The sequence below is a fragment of the Coregonus lavaretus genome (genome assembly GCF_964263955.1).
Source record: "Coregonus lavaretus genome assembly, chromosome: 1".
In the NCBI taxonomy this organism is placed as follows: domain Eukaryota; kingdom Metazoa; phylum Chordata; class Actinopteri; order Salmoniformes; family Salmonidae; genus Coregonus; species Coregonus lavaretus.
Window position 1 is genome coordinate 53,925,628 of NC_139988.1, and position 22,966 is coordinate 53,948,593.

Sequence of the window (22,966 nt, forward strand, 5' to 3'; positions counted from 1 at the left end):
TCCACCATTTTAATGCAGTCAGCTGGGTGGGACTTCCAACTTCATTGGCTGATCCCTCCTGATGACCCAGTTGGAGTCATGTCCAACCGGGTCATTGTCCAATTGGAGATTGCCTCAATGGTGCTCCCTGTGCGCTCACAGATGCCATAATGGGAACTATACTGAACAAAAAAATAAACCGCAACATGTAAAGTGTTGGTCCCATGTTTCATGAGCTGAAATAAAATATCCCAGGAATTTTCCAGACGCACAAAAAGCTTATTTCTCAATTGTTTTACACAAATTAGTTTACATCCCTGTTAGTGATCATTTCTCCTATGCCAAAATAATCCATCCACCTGACAGGAGTGGTATATCAAGAAGTTGATTAAACAGCGTGATCATTACACAGGTGCACCTTGTGATGGGGACAAGAGGCCACTCTAAAATGTGCAGTTTTGTCACACAACAATGTCACAGCTGCATGCAATTGGCATGCTGACTGCAGGAATTTCCATAAGCTGCCTCCAACGTCATTTTAGAGAATTTGGCAGTACGGCCAACCGGCCTCACAACCACATGTAACCACGCCAGCACCTCCACCCTGGCTTCTTCACCTGCGGGATCGTCTGAGACCAGCCACCCGGACAGCTGATGAAACTGGGTTTTGTACAACCAGAGTTTCTGCACGAACTGTCAGAAACGGTCTCAGGGAAGCTCAACTGCGTGCTCGTCGTCCTCACCAGGGTCTTGACCTGACTGCACCTCGTAACCGACGTCAGTGGGCAAATGCTCACCTTCTTTGGCCACTGGCACGCTGGAGAAGTGTGCTCTTCACGGATTAATCCTGGTTTCAACTGTACTGGGCAAATGGCAGACAGCTTGAATGGAGTCGTGTGTGCGAGGTTTACTAATGTCAACGTTGTGTACAAAGTGCCCCATGGTGGCAGTATGGTATGGGCAGGCATAAGCTACAGACAAACAATTGCAATTTGAATGCAGAGATACCGTGACGAGATTCTAAGGCCCATTGTCATACAATTCATCCTCCACCATCACCTCATATTTCAGCATGATAATGCACGGCCCCAATGTCACAAGGATCTGTACACAATTCCTGGAAGCTGAAAATGTCCCAGTTGCATACTCACCAGACATGAAACCCATTAAGCATGTTTGGGATGCTCAGGCTTGACAGTGTTCCATCTCCCGCCAATATCCAGCAACTTCGCACAGCAATTTAAGAGGAGTGGGACAACAATCCACAGGCCACAATCAACTATGTGAAGGAGATGTGTCGCACTGCATGAGGCAAATTGGTGTTCACACCAGATACTGACTGGTTTTCTGATCCACTCCCCTACCTTTTTGTTAAGGTATCTGTGACCAACATATGCATATGTGTTCCCAGTCATGTGGAATCCATAAATTAGGGCCTAATGAATTCATTTCAATTTACTTATATGAACTGTAATTCAGTAAAATCGTTAAAATTGTAGCGCTTATATTTTTTGTTCAGTGTACATAGGGACGCTTTCTCTATGGGGTTCTGCTGCAGCCAGCCCGTCCGTCCGTCCGTCCGACGCATCGTGGCACTGATCATGCTTCCGTCGGCATCTGGCACGGGCATTTCTTAGAAGAATCTCCTATATCATGTTCTACAACCCAATAATACATAAAGTAGGCCATACAATATATATAGAAGTCACTGGACTAGGTTTATTACCGTGCCACATACCACATTTCAAACACTTTGTTTGGCATCTTTGTCCACAATCAGTACCATTAGACTAGTCTAATGAGCATTAGACTGATAAAAAAAAAGAAGAGGTAATATTGACGAAAAACAGACTGATATCTGATGTTGAGAGTCCATGACATAAATGGAGATGCAAGACTATATTTAGGTAGAATTACTATCACAGATCATTCCCAAGCCTCTCAATCTCATTCACACAGAAGGTCATATCTTGGTGGGAGAGCTGCGGTGAGATTACTATCATGCGGAAGAAGTTGACTCGTCCACCCTGAGGCTGGTAGCCCAACATCATAGTACCCTGCTTCATCATACGCTCCTTAATCACTGGAGCCACCTGTTGATGAAGATACAAGATCACACAGCATTGTGTCAGCCACACATAAACTAACTGGTTTAAATGTAGGAGCACTTGAGGTAAAACAAATAATATTGGCATCATAGTAAGCACTTCACACACACCAACCTTTGACAATCTGTCGTGGTAGTCTGGACTGTTCTCCTTACCCCTCAGACTGGGTGGTATGAACCAGAAACACACGTTCACAAACTCCGGCTGTTCAACAGGACAAAAGCGGAAGACATACTGTAGGTGAGAATAAAATGGGAGAAGAAAATGTTTTGTATGTATTTGCTAAAACAATGACTCACCTTCCCTATGAGTTGAAAGCCCTCTCTTTTCTTAATCTCCTCCACCAGATATCTATGGTTGGACGGTCAACACACAGATCAGTGTTCCACAACATTTGAAACGTATTTTATTAAATGTTTAAAATGACAGCTCTAAGGTGTTTTAAGTAAGGAGCTTGACCAGTCAGACTTACAGCAGTAAGTTTGTGAATGTCTATGTTTGTACCTTGTATGGGCGAAAGCCCTGTCCACACGTTCTTGCAAGCCTTTTGACCCTACAGCTTTCCACATCAACCACAGCTTCAGGCAGTCAACCTTACGGCCACACTGTATCGACTTGTCCCCCGTGTCCAGACTCGTGTCATAGAATTTGTCCTGCTGGAAGAGGTACATTGCATCTGCACTGTGGCAATGTTTCAACAGGTCCTGTGGAAAAGGGGGCGAGATCAAGAATAGCTGAGATTTAGCTCAGGAATGACAACAGGCCGATCATAACTGAAAATACAACAGAAAGCATGGTCTTTAAAACTGCGGTGCCCAGCCCCCTGCCCAACCCCGCCGCTCCACCAACCACAAGGACCCCTGGCACCGGAACATTCCAGGCATTCCTTTGATTGGACCCTGTGAAACCTCTGTACTGGTAAAGTGTACCACAGCAACATAAAGGAACACCATAACTCAGACACACATAGCCGTCTGCCTATGCGGGTCACATAACACCAATGCAACTTTTTTTAGACACCAAATTATTAGCCTGGTTGCCAGTCTTTTTCACTAAAAACACTTGCAACCAGGCTACCAAATTATCAATGGAATCTTCAAATGTATTCAAATGTATGACATACTAAAAGGATGCGATTAGCCATTTCCTTTAATATAGACCCCACCACCTATTACCACTGGAGGGAATGCTCAAGGTCCTTATATACACAAAAGTATGTGGACACCCCTTCAAATTAGTGGATTTGGCTATTTCAGCCACACCCGTTGCTGAAAGGTGTATAAAATCAAGCACACAGCCATGCAATCCCCATAGACAAACATTGGCAGTAGAATGGCCTTACTGAAGAGCTCAGTGACTTTCAACGTGAACAACTCAGTTCGTCAAATTTCTGCCTTGCTAGAGCTGCCCCGGTCAACTGTGAGTGCTGTTATTGTGAAGTGGAAACGTCTAGGGGTAACAATGGCTCAGCCACGAAGTGGTAGGCCACACAAGCTCACAGAACGGGACCGCCGATTGCTGAAACCGTCAAGCGCTATGATGAAACTGGCTCTCATGAGGACCACCACAGGAATGGAAGACCCAGAGTTACCTCTGCTGCAGAGGATAAGTTAATTAGAGTTACCAGCCTCAGAAATTGCAGCCCAAATAAATGCTTCAGAGTTCAAGTAACAGACACATTTCAACTTCAACTGTTCAGAGGAGACTGCGTGAATCAGGCCTTCATGGTTGAATTGCTGCAAAGAAACCACTACTAAAGGACACCAATAAGAAGAAGAGACTTGCTTGGGCCAAGAAACACGAGCAATGGACATTAGACCGGTGGAAATCTGTCCTTTGGTCTGATGAGTCCAAATTGGAGATTTTTGGTTCCAACCGCTGTCTTTGTGAGACGCGGTGTGGGTGAACGGATGATTTCCACATGTGTATTTCCCACCATAAAGTATGGACGAGGAGATGTTATGGTGCTTTGCTGGTGACACTGTCTGTGATTTATTTAGAATTCAAGGCACACTTAATCAGCACGGCTACCACAGCATTCTGCAGCGATACGCCATCCCATCTGGTTTGGGCTTAGTGGGACTATCATTTGTTTTTCAACAGGACAATGACCAAACACACCTCCAGGCTGTGTAAGGGCTATTTTACCAAGAAGGAGAGTGATGAGTGCTGCGTCAGATGACCTGGCCTCCACAATCCCCCGACCTCAACCAAATTGAGATGGTTTGGGATGAGTCGGACCGAAGAGTGAAGGAAAAGCAGCCAACAAGTGCTCAGCATATGTGGGAACTCCTTCAAGACTGTTGGAAAAGCATTCCAGGTGAAGCTGGTTGAGAGAATGCCAAGAGTGTGCAAAGCTGTCATCAAGGCAAAGGGTGGCTATTTGAAGAACCTCAAATATAAAATATTTGGATTTGTTTAACACTTTTTGGTTACTACATGATTCCATGTGTGTTATTTCATAGTTTTGATGTCTTCACTATTATTCTACAATGTAGACAATAGTAAAAATAAAGAAAAACCCTTGAATGAGTAGGTGTTCTAAAAGTTTTGACCGGTAGTGTATGTATGTAAATAAAAACAAAATAAGTAGTTTCTGGAGCCATTGCTAACTACACTGAACAAAAATATAAACGCAACATGTAAAGTGTTAGTCCCATGTTCCATAAGCTGAAATAAAAGATCTCAGAAATGTTCCATCCCTGTTAGTGAGCATTTCTCCATTGCCAAAATAATCCATCCACCAGACAAGTGTGGCATATCAAGAATCTGATTAAACAGCATGATCATTACACAGGTGCACCTTGTGCTGGGGACAATAAAAGGCCACTAAAATGTGCAGTTGTGTCACACAACACAATGCCACAGATGTCTCAAGTTTGGAGGGAGCGTAAAATTGGCATGCTGACTGCAGGAATGTCCACTAGAGCTGTTGCCAGACAATAGAATGTTAATTTCTCTACCATAAGCCTCCTCCAACGTAATTTGAGAAAATTTGGCAGTACATCCAATCGGCCTCACAACTGCAGACCACATGTATGGAGTGGTGTGGGCGAGCGGTTTGCTGATGTCAACGTTGTGAACAGAGTGTCCTATGGTGGCGGTGGGGTTATGGTATGGGCAGTCATAAGTTATGGACAACGAACACAATTGCATTTTAAATCGCTGGCAATTTGAACGCACAGCGATACCGTGAAGACATCCTGAGGCCCATTGTCGTGCCTTTCATCCGCCGCCATCACCTCACGTTTCAGCATGATAATGCACGGCCCCATGTCGCAAGGATCTGTACACAATTCCTGGAAGCTGAAAATGTCCCAGTTCTTCCATGGCCTGCATACTCACCAGACATGGTACCCATTGAGCATGTTTGGAATGCTCTGGATCGACGTGTACAACCGCGTGTTCCAGTTCCCGCCAATATCCAACATCTTCGCACAGCCATTGAAGAGTGGGACAACATTCCACAGACCACAAATCAACAGCCTGATCAACTCTATGCAAAGGGGATGCATAAAAATGGCAGCCCCCATGCACTTACCACAAATCCCTTGTCAGCTAAGTTTGCCGTATTGTACATTGCTCTCTGTTACTCTTTTTATGTAACGTCAGTAGCACAGTATACATGATCCCAATTTTAGCTCCAAGACGCTGCCAATTAGAAAAAACTAAAGTATATTGTGCTGATTTATTGGTGCATTGAACCATGTCGCACGCCGTAGTTTAAAAACTCTGTAGATAGTGCTAAAACAATGACGTCATATCTGAATTTCCATTGCGCAATGACTGGAAGTCTACAAGAGCAGCCGCTCCTGGGTAAATAGAAAAAAAGGCTTAGTTGCCAAAACGTCTAACTATCAAACAATGGCAAAGGCTGCGGATCCAAAGGTAACCGCCCCGTTCCGCCCCCTGGATACCCTGGAAAGAACCATATCATGTTCTGCGCATTAGTTTCTTTACATCTACTTTACACACAAATTGTTGTAGTCACCCTATGTTCACATTTCTCACTGTCAATCGTGAATGATAATTCTTCAAGTTTTACCGGTGAAACAACCAGCATCTGCCTGCCAACCATTTGATCTCAATCAGTTTTTTGGGAATATGCATTTGATGTTAGTTATGTAGTTTTTCGATTATGTACATTGAGCTGATTTCAGAGTTGATGGCATTATTAAACTGTAGCATACCTGTGTTTTGTTTCAATCAAAATTACATTTTGCCTAGTGGCGCACACGTCAGAGAAAAATGCCACCATTCGATCATCCTAAAATCTCATACCATTTAAACAATTTCTTTTTTACAGTAACATTATACTATGCTTTTATATTTGGTTCTGTTATGTGGTCTTGCAGACATTGATTCAGCTTTGCTCTAACTTTATTAAAACAAGCACCATTCAGAGTAGCCTGTTCCGTACAAGTAGAGCAGAGACTGTGCGCAAGTAGAGAATCCCGCACATGTGCAGACGTGTCGAGACCATTAGCCCCTGGGAATATGGGTCAAGAAAAGTCTGATGCGCAGCCAATACGTTTTACTCCAAACTGCACGGCGACATAAAAATTGTATCCAGGAGTTAATCTGACTATGGGTAAGTAGAACAAAACGGCTTAATTGCCCAAATATCCCTTTAAACAATGCATAAACATAACATTTTGAAGTATTAAGGACTTGAATTACATTTTATCATTGACAAACAGTTCAATATAAACAAAAACACGTATGATGTGTAACTATTTGTCATTTTAAAGTGATTTTTATGGTTGCAAAGGCAAGGGACGCAAATGCCACCGCAACTCAAGAACAACCCTTTGGTCTGGAATCTGGTGAAGGGGTGTCTTACCGTGGTGTCCTTGAGCAGAATGGCTGAACACTGCAAGCCCGTCAGCATCATCTTGTGTGGATTCCAAGTCACTGAATCGGCTCTGTTCACAAACATATCATTACACTTGAGTCAGTCATATGTTGAGCCATTCAGAAGGCTAACCCAGTCATGCGAGACATCAAGACACCTAATCTATACTTTGGTACACTAGCACACAGGCTGAATTCAATTTCAAAGCTTTGTTCTTTGCAGCACATTTAGATGTTTTGTGTACAATTGAATTCCAGCAACTGTATTCTGAGCATGCACTCCTACCTCTCAACTCCTCTCATGAGATGTTTGTGTTCCTTTGAGAAGAGAACACTCCCTCCCCAGGCTGCCTGTGCCAAACCACAAGAGAACACCAGTCAGTACAGATGTAGGATCTTAATTTGATTACCCTGTTGCAGAAGAACTTTCGTGCAATGCAGGAATCTTACATAGTGTATTTGAGGTTGAAAAGGCTTCTGAAATTCATAATTTCAACTTTGAAATTTCAGACTTGATTTGCCCTTATGAAAAATGCATCAACCCCTTCAAAAATGTCCATTAATTTTAATCAAAATCATTCACATTTCTTGTTCCTGCAGGATTTTTTTTCCTGCTATAGCAAACTGGCTCAAATTAAGATCCTACATCTGTATTCTTCAGCTCAAAATAAATGGGAAAGATTGCCACTGTTGAAAAGGATTTAAATTAGACAGTGGCTATCTTTTACATTATTTTGGGAATGGTGTATGAAGTTTTGATCAACATGTTAGATGTTGTTGGGCATCATCTTGACAGAAGACTACTTTTGTGGTCTGAAAACATTGGACAAAGTTTGATTCTGGAGTGAAAGATCACTTTAAAAAAGAACTCACATCAACATGCATCCACAACCCCTGTCTGTCACAGATGTCAGCGATGGGCTCCAGTGGGTCAAAGGCGCCCTGTACAGTCGTTCCTGATGTGGCATGGACAAAGAATGGCACTGCCCCCTGGTAGGTGAAGAGGGGTAATGAAAGATGCCCTTGCATCTCTACTTGGTGCCTCATAGTATGATACAGTGAGGGAAAAAAGTATTTGATCCCCTGCTGATTTTGTATGTTTGCCCACTGACAAAGACATGATCAGTCTATCATTTTAATGGTAGGTTTATTTGAACAGTGAGAGACAGAACAACAAAACAATTCAGAAAAACGCATGTCAAAAATGTTATAAATTTATTTGCATTTTAATGAGTGAAATAAGTATTTGACCCCTCTGCAAAACATGACTTAGTACTTTGTGATTGCCAACAAGGGTTTTGCCACCGAGGTCAGACGTTTCTTGTAGTTGGCCACCAGGTTTGCACAAATCTCAGGTGGGATTTTGTTCCACTCCTCTTTGCAGATCTTCTCCAAGTCATTAAGGTTTCTAGGCTGACGTTTGGCAACTCGAACCTTCAGCTCCCTCCACAGATTTTCTATGGGATTAAGGTCTGGAGACTGGCTAGGCCACTCCAGGACCTTAATGTGCTTCTTCTTGAGCCACTCCTTTGTTGCCTTGGCCGTGTGTTTTGGGTCATTGTCATGCTGGAATACCCATCCACGACCCATGTTCACTGCCCTGGTTGAGGGAAGGAGGTTCTCACCCAAGATTTGACGGTACTTTGCCCCATCCATCGTCCCTTTGATGCGGTGAAGTTGTCCTGTCCCCTTAGCAGTAAAACACCCCCAAAGCATAATGTTTCCACCTCCATGTTTGACGGTGGGGATGGTGTTCTTGGGGTCATAGGCAGCATTCCTCCTCCTCCAAACTCGGCGAGTTGATGTCAAAGAGCTCGATTTGTCTCATCTGACCACCACTTTCACCCAGTTCTCCTCTGAATCATTCAGATGCTCATTGGCAAACTTCAGACGGCCCTGTATATGTGCTTTCTTGAACAGGGGGACCTTGCGGGCGCTGCAGGATTTCAGTCCTTCACAGCGTAGTGTGTTACCAATTGTTTTCTTGGTGACTATGGTCCCAGCTGCCTTGAGATCATTCACAAGATCCTCCCGTGTAGTTCTGGGTTGATTCCTCACCGTTCTCATGATCATTGCAACTCCACGAGGTGAGATCTTGCATGGAGCCCCAGGCCGAGGGAGATCGACAGGTCTTTTGTGTTTCTTCCATTTGCGAATAATCGCACCAACTGTTGTCACCTTCTCACCAAGCTGCTTGGCGATGGTCTTGTAGCCCATTCCAGCCTTGTGTAGGTCTACAATCTTGTCCCTGACATCCTTGGAGAGCTCTTTGGTCTTGGCCATGGTGGAGAGTTTGGAATCTGATTGATTGCTTCTGTGGACAGGTGTCTTTTATACAGGTAACAAACTGAGATTAGGAGCACTCCCTTTAAGAGTGTGCTCCTAATTTCAGCTCGTTACCTGTATAAAAGACACCTGGGAGCCAGAAATCTTTCTGATTGAGAGGGGGTCAAATATTTATTTCCCTCATTAAAATGCAAATCAATTCATAACATTTTTGACATGCGTTTTTCTGGATTTTGTTTTAGTTATTCTGTCTCTCACTGTTCAAATAAACCTACCATTAAAATTATAGACTGATCATGTCTTTGTCAGTGGGCAAACGTACAAAATCAGCAGGGGATCAAATACTTTTTTCCCTCACTGTATGTGCTTTGCCGATAGACTACTAGGAATTGCATATACAATATTTGGAATGCTAATAGAGTATTAGGAATTCATCAGATTCTTGTGCAAGATATCACTGATTGTCTATCAGCAATTCCAATAGTCTATTGGCTATTATTCCTACTGTTATCGGTATAAATACTGTATATCACAGCACATAAAATAGAATTTACACAGTAAATTAAAAGGTAAACACAGTAAACTTGCTTGAGATTTCGCCAGCTCAATTTTCTCACCAAGGTCTTCTGGAATCATGCAACCCCTGTAGGACAACAGAGAGCACGTGTTAAAATCTGTAAATCATGTATGCCTAAGAATGATAATGAGATGACTGGACAAGATTCACAAAGAAAGGTTCTGATCACTTTACCTATCATCAACTTTGACCTTAAACACGTTCTCTGTCCCAATACCCTGAAATGCAGCTGCTTTCATCACAGAGTAGTGGCTCTGGAGGAAAGTTTGGGTATAATGAATGAATGGGAAATTGAATAGTGTATTACTTCTACCATACTGTCAGTTTTCCCCACCTGTTGAGATGTAAAGACAGCCAGTCGAGGGAGGGCCCACAGTCCCTTTAGTTTTACTTCTGGGAAGGCCCGGTAGCGTGCTAGGTTCATGGCATACATGTTGGACATAGTACCGCCTGGGCAGAAGATGCCATCTCCCTCTGCCCACCCAACTAGAGAACGTAGTTTGGAGAGTACCTCGTCTTCCATCAGGACAAACACTGGAGCTACCTCATAGGTATACCTGTAAAAGAACAGTCCATCACAAGCCTCTTCATACCAAAACATACTTTATGGTATGAATATGTGCATATAAATAGATATTGCTTTCTCCTACTGGCTAGTGTTAAGAGCCTCCGTAAGGAATCGTCCTGTCAAGGCATGGTAGTCCACCCCTGCAAAGAGCTGATTGAAGAACCGCGGATGATCTGAAAATATATGCTCTTTACTGTAGTGCATGCATTCAGGACAGTCCCAAGCGATAGCATTTACCAAGAATCTAATGTAACCAGAACCACACTCATCTCGCTCAGTCTAATGTTTCCCTGTGGGGTCGGGGTAGCTCTGGTCCAGGGCTTTAGTGCGGCTAGCAGCAAACCGCCTAACAACCTGGACAGAGCTAGGGATGGGGACTTACTGGTCTTGACACTGTACTTGGCCACATCGCGTACTCTCTGCAGGAGCTGGTGTTGCGGCTCCCCATTCTCTCGCAGCTCCAGATCTAGCAGAGCAGCTAACTCCTCTGGCTCGCGCCACTCACACACCTGTAACCAAGGGTATAACAAGCACAAGAAACCCCTGAAAATACAGCACTGAGTAGTGTGTACCTCCATGGTTTGATTGTGTTTGATGCACACAGTCAGGTGTGAAGAAGATTTCAGTTAACATACAGGCAATTCCACGGTAAGAGTGACACAGATTCCGATTTTTTACTTTAAAAAATGTATGCACTCACTAAGACAAAAAATAATAAAAGAATGTCAAAAAATTTACATTGATTGCAAAGATGGCACAAAACGTCTTTCTTTACCAAACTTTGCATCTGCATTCTTCAAGTAAATGTGTTTTTGTACAATTCTGTGGAAATTGTTAAAAGTAGTCATTGTGCATAGAGTTGTATGGTTTGGTTAACTTTGCAATCATTGGTTTTTGTTTGCCATACATTTAAAAATGTGAAAACTCTGAGTCTTAGTGTCACTTATCGTGGAATTGCCCATAACGGTACTAGCCCAGTGGTTCCTAAACATTTTAGCTATATGACCCACCGGACAGGTATGTCACTCAGGACTTACCAAAAGGCTTGTGCAGCAAAAAACATCACAATACAGTGCCTTCAGAAAGTATTTACACCCTCAACTTTTTCCACATTTTGTTGTGTAAGCTGAAAAGTCTTGAGTAAATAAGTATTCAACCCCTTTGTTCTGGCAAGCCTAAATAAGTTCAGGAGTAGAAATGTGCATAACAAATCGCATAATAAGTTGCATGGACTCATTCAGTGTTCAATAATAATGGTTAACATGATGATTTTTGAATGACTACCCCGTCGCTGTAGCCCACACATACAGATAATTGTAAGGTCCCTCAATTGAGTAGTGGATTTCAAGCACAGATTCAACAACAGACCAGGGAGGTTTTTCAATGCCTCACAAAGGGCACCGATTGGTAGCGGTGTAAAAATAAATGGACGCTGAATATCCCTTTGAGCATGGTGAAGTAATTAATTACACTTTGGATGGTTTATCAATACACCCAGTCACTACAAAGACACAGGCGTCCTTCCTAACTCAGTTGCCAGAGAGGAAGGAAACTGCTCAGGGATTTCACCATGAGGCCAATGGTGATGTTAAAACAGTTACAGAGTTTAATGGTTGTGATATGAGAAACCTGAGGATGGATCAATAACATTGTAGTTTCTCCACAATACTTGCGAAAATGTTCACCCCCCTTGGCATTTTTCCTATTTTGTTGCCTTACAACCTGGAATTAAAATTGATTTTTTGGGGGGTTTGTATCATTCGATTTATACAACATTTTTATTGTGAAACAAACAAGAAATAAGACAAAAAAACAGAAAACTTGAGCGTGCATAACTATTCACCCCCCAAAGTCAATACGTTGTAGAGCCACCTTTTGCAGCAATTACAGCTGCAAGTCTCTTGGGGTATGTCTCTATAAGCTTGGCACATCTAGCCACTGAGATTTCTGCCCATTCTTCAAGGCAAAACTGCTCCAGCTCCTTCAAGTTGGATGGGTTCCGCTGGTGTACAGCAATCTTTAAGTCATACCACAGATTCTCAATTGGATTGAGGTCTGGGCTTTGACTAGGCCATTCCAAGACATTTAAATGATTCCCCTTAAACCACTCGAGTGTTGCTTTAGCAGAATGCTTAGGGTCATTGTCCTGCTGGAAGGTGAACCTCCGTCCCAGTCTCAAATCTCTGGAAGACTGAAACAGGTTTCCCTCAAGAATTTCCCTGTATTTAGCGCCATCCATCATTCCTTCAATTCTGACCAGTTTCCCAGTCCCTGCCGATGAAAAACATCCCCACAGCATGATGCTGCCATGCTTCACTGTGGGGATGGTGTTCTCGGGGTGATGAGAGGAGTTGGGTTTGTGCTAGACATAGCATTTTCCTTAATGGCCAAAAAGCTAAATTTTAGTCTCATCTGACCAGAGTACCTTCTTCCATATGTTTGGGGAGTCTCCCACATGCCTTTTGGCGAACACCAAACGGGTTTGCTTATTTTTTTCTTTAAGCAATGGCTTTTTTCTGGCCACTCTTCCATAAAGCCCAGCTTTGTGGAGTGTACGGCTTAAAGTGGTCCTATGGACAGATACTCCAATTTCCGCTGTGGAGATTTTCAGCTCCTTCAGGGTTATCTTTGGTCTCTTTGTTGCTTCTCTGATTAATGCCCTCCTTGCCTGGTCCGTGAGTTTTGGTGGGCGGCCCTCTCTTGGCAGGTTTGTTGTGGTGCCATATTCTTTAAAAAATTTTATAATGGATTAAAAATGGTGCTCCGTGGGATGTTCAAAGTTTGGGATATTTTTTTATAACCCAACCCTGATTTGTACTTCTACACAACTTTGTCCCTGACCTGTTTGGAGAGCTCCTTGGTCTTCATGGTGCCGCTTGCTTGGTGGTGCCCCTTGCTTAGTGGTGTTGCAGACTCTGCGGCCTTTCAGAACAGGTGTATATATACACTGAGATCATGTGACACTTAAATAAAGTTCACCTGTGTGCAATCTAACTAATTATATGACTTCTGAAGGTAATTGGTTGCACCAGATCTTATTGAGGGGCTTCATAGCAAAGGGGGTGAATACATATGCACACACCACCTTTCCGTTATTTATTTTTTGAAACAAGTAATTTTTTTTCATTTCACTTCATCAAATTCAACTATTTTGTGTATGTCTATTACATGAAATCCAAATAAAAATCCATTTAAGTTACAGGTTGTAATGCAACAAAATAGGAAAAACGCCAAGGGGGATGAATACTTTTGCAAGGCACTGTAAATGACAGAGTGAAAAGAAGGAAGCCTGTACAGAATAAAAACTATTCCAAAACATGCACCCTTAAGGCACTTAAGTAACACTATAAAAAAAATGGCAAAGAAATGAACTTTTTGTCCTGAATACAAAGCATTGTGTTTGGGGCAAATCCAACACAACACATCACTGAGTACCACTATTCATATTTTCAAGCATGAAAATGGCTGCATCATGTTATAGGTATGCTTGTCATCGGCAAGGACTAAGGAGTTCAGGATAAAAAGAAACGGAACAAAGCTATAAGCACTGGCAAAATCCTAGTGAAAACCCTGGTTCAGTCTGCTTTCCAACACACACTGGAAGACTAATTCGCCGTTGAGCAGGACAATAACCTTAAAACACAAGGCCAACTCTACACTGGAGTTGCTTACCGAGACATGGAATGTTCCTGAGTGGCCTAGTTACAGTTTTGGCAATTATCAACAATCAACTTGACAGAGCTTGAAGAATTATTTTAAGAATAAAGTGCAAATATTGTACAATCCAGGTGTGCAAAGCTCTTAGAGACTTACCCAAAAAGACTCACAGCTGTAGGTGCTTCTACAAAGTATTGACTTAGGGGTGTGAACACTTATACAAATTAAATATTTCTGTATTTCCTTTTCAATTAATTTGCAACAATTTCTAAAAACTAGTTTTCACTGTCATTATGGGGTATTGTGGGTAGATGGGTGATAAATAAAATATTGAATCCATTATGAATTCAGGCTGTAACAACAAAATGTGGAATAAGTCAAAGGGTATGAATACTTTCTGAAGGCACTCTATATGGCAAAATGCAGAGAACAGGCATGTTAGGATAGAGATTAGACAGTCAACAGTTTGATGTAGGAATGTGAGACCTTCTCTTTGACGTCTGTGCCCTTACATAGCACCTCCTCAAGGATGACTTTAAAAGCCTCGGTCAGGAAGAGCTGGCCCTCTCTGTGGTCCAGAAGAGGTTCATTCATGTTCTGCTGACCATAGGGGGGAGAAGGTCCTGTAGTCCAATGAGGAAAAAGGAGAGCGGGTTGAATAGTGTTTGATGATACTGCATTGTTGAGTCAGTAGTTTAAGTCAATAATTAGAATTACCAACAAAGTTATTTGCATGGTTGAGATCTTTATACAATACCAATTCATGGTATTGTAGATATCTAGTCTCAGGTTGAGAAACCTGGAAAGTCCTCCCATCAGATAACACACAAACATTCCAAATCACCTTGCTCTGAAACAATACTCCGATTACTCCACCAGTCAAGAAAGGAAGACCATCCCAGGTTCCAGAATCTAGGTAGGTGACTCATGACTTAAAACCAGTCTGCAAATAAGACCAAACATAAACAATTGAGCAAATGCATCCCTTGACATCACACATTTCTAAGGGGTCATTTACACTACATATGTTTACGAGAGCCATTAATTATTTTTTTTTGCATATACACATAATTGTAGTATAAAGATGCAAATCTCGTGCGTCACCTTACCTAGTAGGTAGTGTGCGAGACTGCCCCTAGACTTGCTCCCAGCCGAGCAGTAAAATGTATAATTGGGCATGTTCCTCTGCCCAGATGTTGGACTCATGTCAGATCTTACTTAAAATACCTATCCAGGCATTGTATCAGCTAACCACATCATATGTTATAACAATCTGTCAGTGATTGACACAATCGATGACGTAGCACACAACCATTGGTGGATGCATGTAACATCTGAGCAGGGGAACGCGACCAGTCTCTTCATGCCAAATGCTCCTACAGTAATTGGTTGCGTTGCTCAGACGTGGCACGCAACCATTAGTTTATGCATGCAACGTCATCGACTGACAGATTTCTATGTGCTTAACTGATACTTAAAATACCTATCCAGGGATTGTAAGCTCTGGCCTGCATCAGCAACACCTGGGCAGAGGAAGGCACCCAAAATCTTAACAGCAATCTTTTTAAAACAGCTGAACTATACCGAACAAAAATATAAAACGCTACATGTAAAAAGTGTTGGTCCCATATTTCATAAGCTGAAATAAAAATCTCAGAAATTTTCCAGATGCACAAAAAGCTTCGCTCTCAAATGTTGGCCACAGGTTTGTTTACATCCCTGTTAGTGAGCATTTCTCCTTTGCCAAGATAATCCATCCACCGGACAGGTGTGGCATATCAAGAAGCTGATTAAATAGCATGATCATTACACAGGTGCACCTTCTGCTGGGGACAATAAAAGGCCACTCTAAAATGTGCAGTTTTGTCACACAACACAATGCCACAGATGTCTCAAGTTGAGGGAGAGTGCAATTGGCATGCTGACTGCAGGAATGTCCACCAGAGCTGTTGCCAGAGAATTGAATGTTAATGTCTCTACCATAAGCCACATCCAACGTCCTTCTAAAGAATTTGGCAGTACATCCAACTGGCCTCACAACAGCAGACCATGTGTAATCAAGCCAGCCCTCCACATCAGGCTTCTTCACCTGCGGGATCGTCTGAGACCAGCCACCCGGACAGCTGATGAAACTGGGTTTTCACAACCAAATAATTTCTGCACAAATTGTCAGAAACCGTCTCAGGGAAGCTCATCGGTGTGCTTGTCGTCCTTACCAGGGTCTTGACCGGACTGTAGTTCGGCATCATAACCATCTTCAGTGGGCAAATACTCACCTTCGATGGCCACCGGCACGCTGGAGAAGTGTGCTCTTCAAGGATTAATCCAGGTTTCAACTGTACCGGGCAGATGGCAGACAGCGTGTGTGGGCGAGTGGTTTGCTGATGACAACGTTGTGAACAGAGTGCCCCATGGTGGCGGTGGGGTTATGGTATGGGCAGGCATAAGCTACGGACAACGAACACAATTGCATTTTATCGATAGTAATTTGAATGCACAGAGATACCATGACGAGATCCTCATGTTTCAGCATGATAATGCACGGCCCCATCGATCTGTACACAATTCCTGGAAGCTGAAAATGTCCCAGTTCTTCCATGGCCTGCATACTCACCAGACATGTCATCCATTGAGCATGTTTGGAATGCTTTGGGTCGACGGGTACAACAGTGTGTGCCGGTTCCCGCCAATATCCAGCAACTTCACACAGCCATTGAAGAGGAGTGGGACAACATTTCACAATCAACAGTCTGATCAACTCCATGCAAAGGAGATGTGTTGCGCTGCATGAGGCAAAAGGTGGTCAGATACTGACTGGTTTTCTGATCCCGCTGCATGAGGCAAAAGGTGGTCAGATACTGACTGGTTTTCTGATCCACGCCCCTACCTTAAAAAAAAAAGGTATCTGTGACCAACAGATGCATATCTGTATTCCCAGTCATGTGAAATCCATAGATTAGGGCCTAATGAATGTATTTCAATTTTCCGATTTCCTTATATGAACTGTAACTCAGTAAAATCTTTGAAATTGTTGCATGTTGCGTTTATATTTTTGTTCAGTGTAAATGGAAACTGTCTATACATTTGAAACTTGTTTTACCAAGTTTACCTGAAATTGCAGTAATAGCCTGTTACAAAACAAACTGTTGCTGTAACGGAATCTCAGAAGCAGTCAGAACAGTCCTTTCAATGCAATGGCGTCGGCAAGCAGGTTCAACTCCCCAGTGAATTAAACAACATTTTTTAGACGCAATTTGCTTTCATCTCACGTAGCCTAATGATTTAGGCTACATGATATTGATAAAATGAAGCCTGGTTTGTTCTAAGTCCACTTTAATTGGATGTAAAGTCCCCTAAAGAGATGACTAGTATGGTTATTGTGCCAACTGACATTTGCGCTTATAAATCGAAATGTGGACACCATAGATCAGAATGCCTTGGATATAGCGATTGCCCAAGTTCTCACGGATTCGGTAGTATTGTCGCGTTAAAAAAACTGGGATCTCGGAAATATCCGACTTCAATGCGTTCAAGACAACTGGGAACTCTGAAGAAAACTAGCTCTGACTGTGAAAAATAGTTTTGAACAGTCATCCAACTCGGAATTCCAAGTCGGAAACTCAGGCATCTTTCTAGAGATCTGACTTTCCGACCTGAAGGTCACTGACATCATATGATTTGACCTTGTTTTAAATCAATATTTCATATATAGCACCATATATCCAGAGATATTGTATATAATGTCGAGATGGTCTTGTCTCCGCCCTATCAAATGGGAGTCATTGTCCCAAAAGCGGGAAGGCAGGCAGTTTTTAAGCAGACCGAATTTGACGGGAGTGGACGCTTTCACTTCGCCTCTCCCCCTCTGGTATTTTTCTTTCGCCTGTGTGACTCGGGCTGTGAAATCTGACACCACTTGAAGCTGGGATGTTTCACATACCATTTCAGTCGCTCTTCCAACTGTCCATCAACTCCTGGCTAAACGCTATGGTCGCGTTCCCCTGCTCAGACGTTGCACGCATCAACCAATGGTTGCGTGCTAAGTCATTAACTGTGTCATAGACTGACAGATTGTCATAACATATGATGTGATTAGCTGATAGGTATTTAACCTATCCAGGCGTTGTAAGATCTGGCAGGCGACAACAACGCCTGGACAAAGGAATGCACCCTAGGTCACAGCCACTAACAATGCACATGCCTGCAATCCTTAGATCCTAGTGAAGCAACATGGTTTCGTCGCTCTACCACATTCAGAGATCGATTTATAGGCAACTTTATCAAAGTAATCTAAAATAATTAATAGATTTTTTACAAAAAATACTTTCGGTTATTCATAGACGGACAATATTAATATGATCTGAAAGGCCAGTTCCTAACATGTTCAGAAAGCCAAGCTAAACCCCTGTTTGACGTTCAGAAGGTTTGGGCGGGAGTTTTGATCAAGAGACCTTTAGAAAATATGCACATTTTCTCTAAGACTAAACGTACAAATATGTATTTTACAGTTATAAGGAAGGTATAAATAATTACTTTGTAATTAGATTAGCCTACATTGTACTTACATTATTTATGCTAATGTTGTAACGTAAAAGCCATTTAGTTATGGTTCAGCTGGTAACTGACGTTAACATTCAGCTAACTAGCTAATCATAAGTGGCACGTGAATTTCAAATACATTTCAAAAATATATAAAAAAAAACACGAAATAAATCACCTTTATGATAAATTATTGCATGTATCCATCATCGAATTTGCAGGCTAATTTAAAACGACCTACTAATCCTGATGCGATGAGTAGGTTGGATCGTAATAAATTAGGCTAATAATATGCTCACGTTCACAAAAGACAATTAAGCTTTTCTTCGTTCTTTGCACACATGCAGAGCTCAGCCCTAGCTAGAGGGACATTTTCAAGGAGGATCCGAGAAAAACGTGCCCTTTTATAAACAAATGTCATGCAATTCTACAACGCTTTACTCTCCATGACTAGAGACAATAGAGTCTTTAATACCACAACAATTACATAATAAGCAACTCTACTGACAAACTGAAATAATTTTAAAACGACATTGTATTGAATGCAACCATCTAATCGATGCCTATGAAAAGGGGAAACATGTTGTAGGCTATGACGTCCAGCTAGCCTGGAGGATGAAATTATTGTCCTAAAAGAAAACTTTCCAGGAGCACGGACTCCAATGATAAAGACAGTGAATATACGAACTCACCTAGAACATGGCTGACTCTCTCCACTATAGTGCCAATAACTGGGGGAATTCTGGATCAAAATGGGGTTTAGGAGGTAGGCGTGGCCATGGGCGTGGTCGACCGAACATTTGAGGGCTGACAAAATGTAGCTGTTTTAAAGCTAATTTCCTGCAATTATACACATTTTGCCATGTGGTGGAGATGAAATGTTGCCGCTTTAAAGCAAATTTCCAGCAATTGTACACATTTGGCCATGGTTTATGCTATCTGACTGACTCAAACATTAACAAAATCAATGGGTGCCCCATGCCATGACAAAGATCCTTCTGAATGCATAATCTTAGATTCTCCTTGACTGTCTTGGTTTTCTTTAGGTGATTGTTAGTTCTCAAAGATGATCTTATTGAAAAATATATGGGTCCATTATCTATTCTACATACTTTATATCTGGTTTTAGTCATTCAAGTTTACACTGAAAACGTTTCCACACACACACACTTTATTTTTTGCTGTTTGGACATAGGCAGCCCGAAAAAACACTTAGGTGGCCCGCCCAATATTTTTCTATGCAGAAAACAACCTGCATTAAGATGGCTATCAAAATTCTCAACTGCCAATATTGAGTGAATAGCCTAACTAAAGACAGGTTGCAGTTTTCTTTGTCTCCCTTGTGTTTTTGCAGTAATTGCATTTTTTTATATTGCAATAGGCATAGGCCTATTTTAGATTATTTTCACTGACCAATAAACAGCTATTTGATATGCTGCATGCAGCTGCCCAAATTGCAAGCTTCCCATAGAGAATGATAGAGGCCTCTAGTGGCCAAAAGGCAATTTTAGCATGGGCCAGTCATTGAGGGATGTCACCATTTTAATGTGGTCAAATAGGTGGGACTTTCAACCACAGGAGGTTGGTGGCAACTTAATTGGGGAGGATGTGCTCGTGGTAATGGCTGGAGCAGAATAAGTGGAACGGTATCAAATACAACAAACCTATGGTTTCCATATGTTTGATGCCATTCCATTCCCAGACATTATTGTGAGCTGTTCTCCCATTAGCAGCCTCCACTGCTTCCAACTATATTGGCTGATCCCTTCTGATGACCCTGTTGGAGTCATGTCCAACCGGGTCATCAGGAGGGATCAGCCAATCGTGAAGAAGAAAATGGACTGCTTAAAAATTGAGATTTCCTCAATGGCGCTGCCTGTGCGCTCACAGACGCCATAATAGGAACTATATAGGGATGCTTTCTCTATCATATTCTATGGAGCTTCCTGACTAAGTTATGCACTGGCCTTGTGATTTAAAACAATTCACTGCAAAACAATTTAAAGAAGCTAAATTATCTTCGGTGGCCAAATCATGCTCTCTGGTGAAGTGTTTTGAAGGATTTTATTTATTTTGTATAGACAGGAGTAATTATATAATTTTGGCAAGTTCAACTCAATTTAAATTTAGGGGAAGCTGTTGGACACGCCACCTAATGTATAATGATATGACTATGTAATGAATGAATTCACATTCAATGCATAAGCTTAAGTTACAAGGCAATACTGGCATTAACAAAGCATTAAGTATCTAGGCATGATCAGAGAGGGAGAGGAAGAAGAGGAAGAAGTCATGGAATGAGAGGAAGAAGTCATGGCCTGAAAGGCCATGTAGAAAGTCCATAGGGAGGAGAGAGAGACAGTGTAGGTATCTCACCAGAGCAGGTCAGGAACAAAAGAGAAAGAGCAATACATCCGAGACTCTTTTATAACAATTAGACTTGTTTGGATTCAAAATGTGAGTTGTTGACCAATAGCATGACTGTAAAGTTACATCAGATATCAGACCCACAGGAAGTGATCACAACAGCACCTCACCAGCAGATGTGACAGAATGGGGATTGAGAGAGCAGCACAGATAATTCGGCATTCCTGAGAAACACAAAATAAATCTTGCAAACAGTTAAGGTTGGGGTCTGAGCCTCCACTAGAATGAATAAATCATTTTGTTTAGATGGCTACCTAGTGCTGTATAATATAAACAACACTGTATGATAACGTTACTGTACTTATATATTTGTATGAGAGTGGTAATCGTTCATTTTTGATAGGCTAACGTTACTTGATGAAGCATATACAGTATGTTGTTAGCCTTTACATTGTTGATTCCTGCGTCCTGCCTCTTCATATCCTCAGTACTCGTCACACCTGGTAACAGAATATACAACACAATATGTCGTAACTACATAAAATCACTATGAACAAACAGTAACATAAATGAGTTAGCATCACCCTTAAGAGTATGAAAGCCACAGTACTGTGCTGAAGCTGTAAAAAAGCTTGCAAGAAATGACATCATCAAATCATGAACTAATTGCTCTCACCTGTGCGTACTTGCGAACCGTGACCAGGACCCTGGAGAAACATTTATAAGGCAGAGCCAAGAGCGCAGACAGGTAATTGGGGGGAGCTGGTGCTTTGATGAACGTTGGGCAATGTAGCCCTTGCAAGTATCTTTATTGCACTCACTCAAATGGTGAGAGAGTGTTTGCCACTGTGTAGGGCCACCACCGACGAAGACGGGGAAGGACATTTGGATTAAGGTTATTATAGTTTTGTGTTTTTCCATTAGTTTTATTTTCCAAAAACTGGAAACTGAACATAATTCATGTTGGTTTTTAGTCAGTAAAATAAGCCAAACTTCCCATCACTAGGAGCTGTGGAGGGGGTAACACAAAAGTCTGAGGCTTTTAGGTAAAGCAGTGGAAAATCCCCAGTGGAAAATCCCCAGTGGAAAATCCCCAGTACAAAGTCTATATTCTTATCATATATTGACAATGTTGTGTTGAGCCTGACCATTTAATTTCTAGGCTTGTGGTTGAAGGATGACAGAAGGTAAAATGACCCCACTGGGCATACCACATTTCAACGTGGACAATTGGGTAATAATTGGTTGAGACGTTGATCAATGAGATTTGAACCTCTATTCACCCACTCAAAAAGATAGCCACAAGTTTGTTGAATTCCTAATGTATTATCACTTTGCTTTCAACCATCTAAAAACACAATCAAATTCCAATGGAAAAATGTTAGGTTAAGTTGTCACCTTAATGTGTTATCACTGCACTCTAAACGATTTAAAAGCACAACAAAGTTAAAATGGGAATACAATGGCAGATATTTTGTTTATTTATACAACTTAATAACTTAGATTTTTGGTTGAGATGGAGATGTGAATCCAACATATGAATTATTACCTCATAGATTTAATTGAAATCAACCCAAGCTTGACATGCTTTTATTTCCTCACGCCTAGATTACTGTAACTCTTTGTATGTCTCAGTCAGGAATTGTCTCCATTGTCTACAGTACACTTCAAAATGCTGCAGCTCAGCTTTTAATAGGCACCAACACATTTTACCATATCACACCTATTATAGCTTTTCTACACTGGCTACCAGTCACTTTTAGAATAGATTTTAAAATTGTATTAATCATGTTTAAGGCTTGGTTAAGCCCCATCCTATGTCTTGGATCTTTTATCTTGGGCACGGCACTATTGACCATTCCAAAGTCTAGGTTGAAAATGAAAAAGGAGACAGGTCATTTGCCATTAGGGCCCCTAGACTTTGGAATGGTCTGCCAGATGAGATCAGGCTTGCAGATTCAGTGCATCTTTTTAAATCCCTGCTGAAGACACACTTTTATAAAGATGCTTTTAATGTATGATTTCAATGTA

The 22,966-nt window shown here is 41.8% G+C and overlaps 1 protein-coding gene across 1 annotated transcript; it reads right to left on the minus strand.

Annotated features, from left to right (window-relative positions):
* Nucleotides 1-1,676: 1,676 nt before the first annotated feature.
* Nucleotides 1,677-19,304, minus strand: LOC311130571 (cysteine sulfinic acid decarboxylase-like). The gene is made up of 15 exons (XM_084163338.1): nt 19,261-19,304; nt 14,874-14,972; nt 14,516-14,652; nt 10,755-10,881; nt 10,455-10,545; nt 10,139-10,361; nt 9,979-10,058; nt 9,816-9,870; nt 7,815-7,931; nt 7,228-7,292; nt 6,931-7,012; nt 2,592-2,791; nt 2,387-2,438; nt 2,202-2,291; nt 1,677-2,072 (listed from the first exon to the last, which is right to left on the minus strand). The coding sequence occupies exons 2-15, from the start codon at nt 14,956-14,958 to the stop codon at nt 1,899-1,901; spliced, it is 1,578 nt and encodes a 525-aa protein (XP_084019464.1). The 5' UTR covers nt 14,959-14,972; nt 19,261-19,304; the 3' UTR covers nt 1,677-1,898.
* Nucleotides 19,305-22,966: the final 3,662 nt, after the last annotated feature.

Excerpts from the sequence above, each read along its gene's own strand:
- LOC311130571 (XM_084163338.1), bottom strand. The coding sequence starts at position 14,958 with ATGAGTCACCTACCTAGATTCTGGAACCTGGGATGGTCTTCCTTTCTT. Across the intron at positions 14,653-14,873 it reads GAGTATTGTTTCAGAGCAAG|GACCTTCTCCCCCCTATGGT; the intron begins GTGATTTGGAAT and ends ATTGGACTACAG. Across the intron at positions 7,293-7,814 it reads GGTTGTGGATGCATGTTGAT|GCAGCCTGGGGAGGGAGTGT; the intron begins GTGAGTTCTTTT and ends GGTTTGGCACAG.